General features: G+C 48.2%; 1 protein-coding gene across 1 annotated transcript; it reads right to left on the reverse strand.

Annotated features, from left to right (window-relative positions):
• Nucleotides 1-1,399: 1,399 nt before the first annotated feature.
• Nucleotides 1,400-4,062, reverse strand: LOC102287981 (polyadenylate-binding protein 1-like 2). Its single transcript, XM_005911619.3, has one exon. It carries the CDS (start codon nt 3,497-3,499, stop codon nt 2,897-2,899), a length of 603 nt encoding a protein of 200 aa, XP_005911681.2. The 5' UTR covers nt 3,500-4,062; the 3' UTR covers nt 1,400-2,896.
• Nucleotides 4,063-9,494: the final 5,432 nt, after the last annotated feature.

Here is a 9,494-nt window from a genome sequence, read left to right on the forward strand (position 1 = left end):
GGAAAATCCCATGGACAGAGGAGCCTGGTAGGCTGCAGTCCATGGGGTCGCTAGGAGTCAGACACGACTGAGCGACTTCACTTTACTTTTCACTTTCATGCACTGGAGAAGGAAATGGCAACCCACTCCAGTGTTCTTGCCTGGAGAATCCCAGGGACGGGGAAGCCTGGTGGGCTGCCATCTATGGGGTCACACAGAGTCGGACACGACTGAAGTGACTTAGCAGCAGCAGTAGCAGCAAGGAAGCTTGGTTGTAGAAATTATAGCTCATCTCTATGATGGCATATTATGTAACAACAGAACAAAAGGAGAACATTTATTTAGAAATATGGTCCAAGAGAATTATTACAGTGAAAATAACTTTCAATGAAAAAATGCACATTTTATTTAAAATATAAAGTTATGTAGATATCTGTTTGTGGTGCTGAGAAGACTCTTAAGAGTCCCTTGGACTACAAGGACATTAAACAAGTCATCCTAAAGGAAATCAAACCTGAATATTCATTGGAAGGACTGATGCTGAAGCTGAAGTTCCAATGCTCTGGCCACCTGATTTGAAGAAATGACTCATTGGGAAAGACCCTGATGCTGGGAAAGACTGAAGGAAAAAGGAGAAGCGGGTGGCAGAGGATGAGATGGTTAGATAGCATCATCAACTCAATTGACATGAATTTGAGCAAACTCCAGGAGATGATGGAGAACAGAGGAGACAGTGGTGCTACAGTCCATGGGGTCACAAAGAGTTGGACACAACTTAGTGACTGAACAACAACAACATACAGATATTTATGTATTTAAAATGTATTTTGTCAAGCAGTGGTATTAGGAGTGACTTTTGCTATATAAACAAAAATACTTTCTATTATACTTGTGTACAGACTGTATAAAATACACTTAAAATAAAAACAAAAAGCTCCTGTTTCCCTGATAAAATATTGAGAAAATACAGAAAAGACTGCAATACCAACTGCAGAATATAATATAGGTAATCTAGGTCCCTTACAATATTTGGTGCATCTTACAAATATAAAATACTATCTTTACAGATGATCATTTATTAATGCACTTTCCCACCAAACTGCCTGAATAGTTTGATACTTAAATTTTTCTCTCTGCAATATTTGTTTAGGAAATGATCTGGAAAGTGAGCAAGATTTGTGTACTATAATTCACTTGATAGCCTTGTATAAGGAAAAATGAGCAACAACCTAGAAGTGCAACAATGAGGAAACAGTTAAAACATGTATAAACATGAACACAGAGATAGACATGGATAACTTGTATGCTTCATAATTTTTTTCCTTCAATGAAGCTAAATAATTTTTCTGACAAAAGGAGAAAGGGCAGTTATATATGTATCTACTTATTATTAATTCAATGAAATATTAACAACCAGAAATAATATTTTAAAATTATCTTTAATGAAATGAAGTTAAAGAGTATTGTGTGTATAAACATACACACACATATTTAGGTGTCAAAAAGCAAGTATAAAAACAATATGTACATTACTATATACATACATGACAAATGAATCAGAAAAATACTAGAAAGATACAGCCTAATATGTTTTAGGTACTTCATAGTAACTATTAGATAGATGCAGAAGAAAATGATTCAGGGAGGTTATTAGGACTGATTACTTGTGAAATTAATTTTCTTCTGTTGACTTGTCTGCTGTGTGATTTTTTTTCCCTACAATGAAGCTGGATTATTTTTCTGAGAATGGGGAAAAGAGCAGAAAGTGGGCTCAGGGAAAGGAGGTGATAAACAGGATTTAAATTCAGCATAACAACCATCAAGTGGGCCAAGACACAGGCACACGCATGCGCACGCACACACGCACGCACACACACACCAATTACAGTGACCAGGAGACTATGCAGGGGAAATGGGCATACTGTTTTTACTAGTTGAGGTGGCTGGCATGAATGCAAATTGGTACAATGCTTATGAAGGGGCCATTGGGCAACACAAAGAAACAGTCTTTAAAATGTCCACATGTGGATCCTGCAAGTTCACAATTAAGAACATCCTGTACGCTAGCAAAGATTTGGCTTGACAAGGAAGAATTCGCTCATCAGAGTATACAGTGCTGGGTTTAAACACAGGGAAAGAATTAGGCACCACCCAAATGTCCAACAATGTGGCGATGATTACAGAAATGTTAGGGTCCATAGATACACTCTGCAGGCACTGAAGATGACCTTTCTCAAGCATGTTGAATAACATGGAAAGAAGTTCAATGGGTTGATGTTTGGTTTTAGTTTTTGAAAAAGCAGGTTAAGAAACACCACATACATGAACCATTCTTTTACACTGTGTTAAAAGGGAAGGCGGGGTGGAGGTGAAGAAGGGTGAGAGAGAGAAAAGGAGAGAAGAGAGCCTGAAAAACAGCACACCAAAATGGTAAAAGTGGTTGTCTCCGGGTAGTAGGGTCATGGGAGCAATTACTCTCTTGGTTTTCCCTCATCTGATTTCCTTCTCCTTCCTGATGTTTCTACTATGACATTGCATCACCTGTGCAATAAACAAAGAGAGAAAGTGCTTTTTAAACCAAACCACAAGGAGAAGAGGCAGCCTTTAACTATCAAGTGGCACAGATTAGCATATTATTCACAACACCCAAGGTGGGTGTGGGGGAAGGGGCGGGGAGAGAAGGGGAAGTCCGGAGAGAGAGAGAGAGAGACAGAGAGAGAGACAGAGACAGAGACAGAGAGAGACAAACAGGAAGGCAGAGGTGGAGGGAAGGAAGGAGGAAGGGAGGGGTGAGAGAGAGACCTGCACTCCCAATACAATACACTGCTGGTGGGTTGGGGGAAAAAGGGTGGGGGGGTTGTAAACCGAATGGGAGCCAAGGTTTGGCTCTGCTGGCTGGCTCGCTTCTGGGATGTTTTCATCGGAAGGTGGCCTCCTCATCGGTGTCTTCCTCGAAATCCTTGACGTCAGCACTGGTGGACTGCCTGGCCCAGGCTCCCCTTTCGGCCTCTCGTTCTTTATGCGACTTGAATCTCCCAACGAAAATTTTGCGGTAGTTCAGGAACATGCCATTCATCGCATCTATGGCCCGCTCGGCGGACTCCTGCTTCTGGAAGTGCACGAACCCATAGCCCTTGGGCCCCTTTTCGTCGCAGGCCACTTTGCAGGACAGGATGTTGCCGAACGCCGAGAAGATGTTGTACAGAGCCTTGTTGTCGATGGTCTTGCCCAGGTTCTTGATGAAGACGTTGCCCACTCCGCTCTTGCGAAGCGAGGGGTCCCGCTGGGACCACATGATGCGCACCGGCCTGCCCTTGATGACATCAAAGTTCAGGGTCTCCAGGGCCCGCTTGGCGTCCACCGGTTGCTGGTAGTTGACATACGCATAGCCCAACGAGCGGCGGGTGATCTTGTCCCTGCAAATGCGGATGGAGAGGATGGGCCCGGCCGGGCTGAACTTCTCATACAGCATTGCCTCCGTCACCTCAGGGTGCAGGTCGCCCACGTACAGCGAGGCCATAGGAAAGTTCGGGTTCCTCTCGGAGCCCCTGCCCGTTTCCGCATCTGCATCCACGGCGGTAGCCGCCGCCGCCGCTACCGCCGCCTTGACCTCCGCAGCGGAATCCGCATCTGACTCCCCCACGGCGGGCGCCGCAGCCTCTGCTGCGGCGGCGGCGGCTTCGGCCTCGCTGGCCTCCGCCACCGTCACGGCCGCTGCGGCCAGTGCAGCCTCCGCCTCCTCCTCCGCCAGGGCTGCCACCGCCTCCCCCAGGGTGGCCTCCGCCACTGCCTCCTCTACTGAGGCCTCGGCCTCCACCTCTGCTTCCGTCTCCGCCACGGAGGCCTCCGCCACCGCCTCTGCCACGGTCGCCGCCGCAGCCTCCGCCGCTGCCGCCGCCGCCACCGCCGCCGCCACTGTCGCCGCTGTCGCCACGGTCGCCGGTGCCGCCGGGCCGCTGCCGCGACCTCCCTTCCGGCGAGCCTGCGTTGGGGAGTGAAAGGCGGGAGAGGGCTGGAGGGCAGGTGGGCGCCGGAATCCGGGCCGGGGGCGCAAGCTGGGGTGGAGGACCCCGGGCCAGCCGATCTAGCGAGTCCCAGTCACCTGGGATGGCTAGCGCTGCCAGGAGCGCACCGGTGCGAGTCACCGCAGCCTGCAACCCAGAGCCCGCTGCTGCCGCCGCCGCTCGGTAGTGGGTTAGCGTGCAGGGCGCCGGCGAGCGGCGTGTGCTGGGGGGCGGGGTGGGGGGGGGTGTTGGCGTCTGTGGTCCGGGCAGCCGGGAAGGCTTCTGTCTCTTTGGTTCCCCCTGTGGCTGCTTCGGGGCTGCGGGGCGGCGGGCGGTGGGAGGGGGCGGGAGCGGGAGGCTTGGTGTTGGCGGGAGGGAGTGTGGGTTCTCAGCCTCTGGATCAACTGGATGTGTATGAAGAGGAAGACAGGGAAAGGGTTCCATGTGGACCAAGGGAATCTGACATAGATTTAGGGAGTTTTGTTTTATCCTTCCTCTCCCCATAGAACATTTAAATGATTAAATCAAGCACCTTGCAAGAGAAGGTGGGCGGCATTGAGAAAACACTTGCCCGGCCTAAACAAACCCAAGCAAAAATGGTTTTCTCGCGTTTAGGGGTTGCTTCTTCCCCACCTCAACGCACACACACACTCGCAAACATTACCGCCACCAAGGCAACAACTCCTATTCTGAATTGGAGCTGGGGCTAATGGGACACTCTCCCCCTCCAGCCCTGCAGCCCGCTGACGCATTTTTTCAGAGATTCCTCCCCCTTTTCCAGCTCTTTCCTTTCTCTACAACACTTGCGGAAGAAATAAAGAACACAAGAACACGTACTCATTTATTCATAATGCCATGCCACAAATATTTATGAAGCCTAGGGATATACAGGAGTCTGAAGCAAGAGGAGATGGACCAGTCTTGAGACTGACCTTGGGAGCAGACAGTGTGGGCTGGAAACCCTGTCCCTGCTCCAGACTATGGGAGAACTAAGGACCTGGGGGTTCTTCAGCCCCCAACTCCTCCCACCCACTCAGCCTCAATTCATGCAGCCTGGAAGCAGGGGAGGAATCAAGAGCACTCTGTTCTTAGTGCCATCCTCCATGATAAGTGAGGAAAGTCAAATCAAGAGCCGGGAACAGGACCTGGTCCAGAGCCAGGCATTTGTTTCTTCTTGTCTCTGCCCTCGACTTGCTGACATTCCCAGTGTGAACCATGAACGGCACATCCATGTTCAAAACAAAAACAAAACCGGAAATCTCTCTAGGATGAGGTCTTTTCCAGTTCACCAGTTAATATTTAGGCGAGCCTTACCCACCACTTGGCACTGGGGGCTTAGAGACAGGCAGTGTGATACTTGAGTAGTGAATGTTGATGTGTTGGAGGTGTGGGGCAAGGTGAGGAAAGGTGAGCAGTGTGTATTGGAGCAGAGAGGCCACACAAGGCCAAATGCTGAGAGGATAGGCAAGCAAGCAACCATTAGAGTAGAGTGCAACAGAGGCTAGAGTCCTACTTCTTCCAGAAAGGAGGACCCACCCAATAACTTTTTCTGGTGGGAATCAAGCAAAACTGCACAGAAGACTAAACCCCCAAGGTGACCTCTGAAAGATGAGTAGTAGCAGTCCAGCACGTTGAGGCAGAATGGAAGGCATTCCATTCCCACAGACAGAGGGATGGATGAGTCTGTGTCCAAGGCCCTATAGCATGCTAGCACATGCATAGTCACTTCTCGTCATGCCTAATCATCTGATGTGGACAGAGCTCATAATCTCCAAGAGTATATGGTAGAAGATGGGGTTGGAAGGTGTGGGGGCCCTGAAAAGAAAGCTAAGATGCTTGGACTCTATACCCAAGCTCAGGGGGCCCACTCAACACATTCACAGAGGGACTTGGTATGATCAGATCTTTAGTACAAACTAAATATCAACACAGAAAGTAGCTAAGAGTAGATATTAAAAGTTCTCATTAAAAGGGGAAAACAAAGTGTAACTGAGGTGATGGATGTTTATTAAACTTCTTGTGGTAATCATTTTAGTGATATGTACCTGTATCAAATCATTTTGTTGTATACTTTAAACTTATATAGTGTTATATGTCAATTATATCTCAATAAAACTTGGGGGGAACCTGTCGATATATGTATAAATGTACGCATGCATGAACACACACACACACACACACACACACACACACACAGTCAGCACTGAGACAGAGCTGACAGAATTTAAAAAAAGACAGTCAGATGTGACCAGTTACAAGAACAACTCTTCCCTCCTTTCCTCCTTTCCCTCCATAAATAGGGGTTTCACAGTTAACATGAGCCAAGAGTTGAACTGTGGACTTCGGGATCAAATATAAAAAACTGATCAAACCATAGAGCCTTTCCTCAGGATGTCTCACTCCACTAAAGCTTGGGCTGCCCATACAAATAAGAGAAATACTAGCAGAGGGCTATATGTGCTATGTAATTGGACTGTGGCAGCCATGGAGTTTCATCTGCTCAGCACACATTCTCTCCTCCCCCTCACTCCAGTCCATCCACCTTCCATGGGTATATAAAGCTGTTTTCTGTGGTGTGTTTTCTGCATTGCCTCGACCTGAACAACCCTGCACCTTCAGAACTGACTGGGTCACCATGGAGTGTGAAGCAGTGAGAACTTTCTCATCACTGCCTGGAAAGCATCCCGAGAAGACTGAGAAGCAGACATGCAGACATGTTACCTTGCCAGCATGCAAAGTCTAGCATGAGAATCTTAGGTTGCTTGTAGGCAGGAAGCAGATGAGCTGTGCCTCACCATTCCAGGTGGCCGCCAAGAAGGACCCAAGGAAGCAGAGGCCAAGGAGGAAGCCACGATTGCTGGTGGGTAGGGGGTCAGAAGGTCGGAGAAGGCAATGGCATCCCACTCCAGTGTTCTTGCCTGCAGAATCCCAGGGACGGGGGGGGCCTGGTGGGCTGCCGTCTCTGGGGTTACACGACTGAAGCGACTTAGCAGCGGCAGCAGCAGGGGGTCAAGAGATGACAAGAATAACTTCTCAGCCCATTGTTTGGAGGCAGAAGGGACAAGAGGGACCAATTCAAGGACCAGAACTCGACAAGTTCTCTTTCTCTGGTTTTGACTTCCAGCCCACAGAGCCAACAGAAATCGGTGAAACAATAGAAGAGGTGAAGTAAAGTCATGCTTGGTCAGTGAATCCACAAACTTTCAGAAGACAATTCCTAGGCCCTTGATCCTCCAGCAGCAGGAACAGGGCTACTCCAGTGACAAGGAGAGCAGCTGGGGAATACTCTCCAAGTCCTTTCTCACAGAGGCTTCTATGACCTCCCCTTCTCCTTCTTTTCAGTTCTGGGTCACATCTGCAATCGAAAGTGTTCTGACTACTGGCTGCTGTAACTGAGGCAAAAGTGAAGGGCCCTGTGGAGTGTCGGTAGAGGGAGGGAGAGGTCCCTTCAGTAAGTATTTATTGAGGACTACCCTGTACCAGCCATTCTTCTAGACAGAGAGCCCCTGCATCCAAGGAACTTATTTTCTAGTGGGGAATATAAACATGGCATAAAATATAAAAGCACTTAGAGGTTGCTACAAATGCCCTCAGGGAAATAAATGAAATGATTTGGTACATATCACCTAGAACCGAAGAGAAGTGGCAGAGGTCAGGGATGGCCTTTCCGAGGATAATGATATGTGGTCAGTTCTGCTGGGAAACAGGAGGAAAGCCTGCCCAGCAGGGAGAACTGCAGTTCCTCTGGCCTTGTAGAAGAAAAGAAGGGCACTGGAGGGGCAGAAAGGATGCCAGTGTGGCTGTAGCCCAGTGAGAGAGGGGATGGAGGGAAACAAAGGACAGTGCAGTGGTGGGAAGGAGCCATGATGGAGTTTCATTTTCACTCAAAGAGCTCTGGGGAGCCAGAGAGAGAACTGAATCAAGGGAGTGCCATGATCTAATTATATGCAGTAATTTCTCTCTCACTGCTCTCTGTGGAAAATACCATAAGTGGGCAGGGCACAAAGCAAAGCAGGGAGACCGATTTGAACCCTCTTGCAGTAGCCCACTTGGGAGATGGCAGTGGCTTGGCCCAGAAAGGCAACATGAATTTAGAGAACAGTGCATGGGTTCTCATGATATTTTGGAAAGAGAACAGACATACTTGCTGGTGGATTGAAGGCAGTTGGTGAACAAACTTAAGACATGAACGATTACTATGAGAGTATTTTCTTTCAGGTCTTGGTAATGAAGGTGTTATATATAGTCGCAGAGAATACAGGGAGTGGATGTGACAGGTTTGGAGAAGGAAGAAAGCCAGTTGGGCATGTGTGTCAAGAGTTCCTATTTGCACTTGTTAAGTGTCTGAGGTTTGGAGAAGTCCACTCTCCATGTAGGCTGCAAAAGCAGAATTATCAAGACAACAGGACACAGATAGTGTTTAAAGCCACAAGACTGGGAAGACTCATCTCGAGAGGGTACTGTTAGGAGAGGAATGTGCATGGCAATTCGCTGAGACACGCCAACATGTGGAAGTTGGGTTGAGGATGACAAGTCAGCAGAATAGACTGAGAAGGACTGGGCAGTAAATGGGCTGGCCCTAAACCTGACTTCTCTCCAAGGTCGTGCACGGTCCAGCCTCAGTGTCCTCAGTCAGGTCCTGCTTTCAGTGTCCCAGGCTGTATATGCATGGGAGTTGGTTTAAAGCGGGACAATAAGAACTTTGGGTGCTAGGGTTTAGACTTCTCTTCCTGTTCACTGCAAGGTGGGGCAAACTAGGATACAGAGTAAGCACTCATCAGTTGTGGAATGACTGAAAACATTGTGGTATAGCCATTCTATGGATTCTTATGCAATCATTAACAAGCATGAGTTATGTCTATAGAATCTGATTTAGGGGCACCTTCAAAATACGGAGGAAAGTAAACTGCGGAGAGGGGACAGTATATGGTCCCATTTGTGTGTTGGGGGTTGGAGCATGGGAGGGAAGATAAGAGGTAGTGATCTCACACTTATTTGTATGCTCATTTGAATCTCCAGCTGGAGGTTTCATAGGCATTTCATCCTTCAGTTCACTTCAGTTCAGTTGCTCAGTCGTGTCCGACTCTTTGTGACCCCATGAAATGCAGCACGCCAGACCTCCCTGTCTATCACCAACTCCCGGAGTTCATTCAAACTGATGTCCATCAAGCCGGTGATGCCATCCAGCCATCTCATCCTCTGTTATCCCCTTCTCCTCCTGCCCCCAATCCCTCCCAGCATCAGAGTCTTTTCCAATGAGTCAACTCTTCGCATGAAGTAGCCAAAGTATTGGAGTTTCAGCTTTACCATCAGTACTTCCAAAGAACACCCAGGACTGATCTCCTTTAGGATGGACTGGTTGGATCTCCTTGCAGTCCAAGGGACTCTCAAGAGTCTTCTCCAACACCACAGTTCAAAAGCATCAATTCTTCGGCGCTCAGCTTTCTTCACAGTCCATCCTCACATCCATACATGACTACTGGAAAAACTATAACCTTGACTAGATGGACC

This window comes from Bos mutus, chromosome X, assembly GCF_027580195.1.
Source record: "Bos mutus isolate GX-2022 chromosome X, NWIPB_WYAK_1.1, whole genome shotgun sequence".
Taxonomy (NCBI): Eukaryota; Metazoa; Chordata; class Mammalia; order Artiodactyla; family Bovidae; genus Bos; species Bos mutus.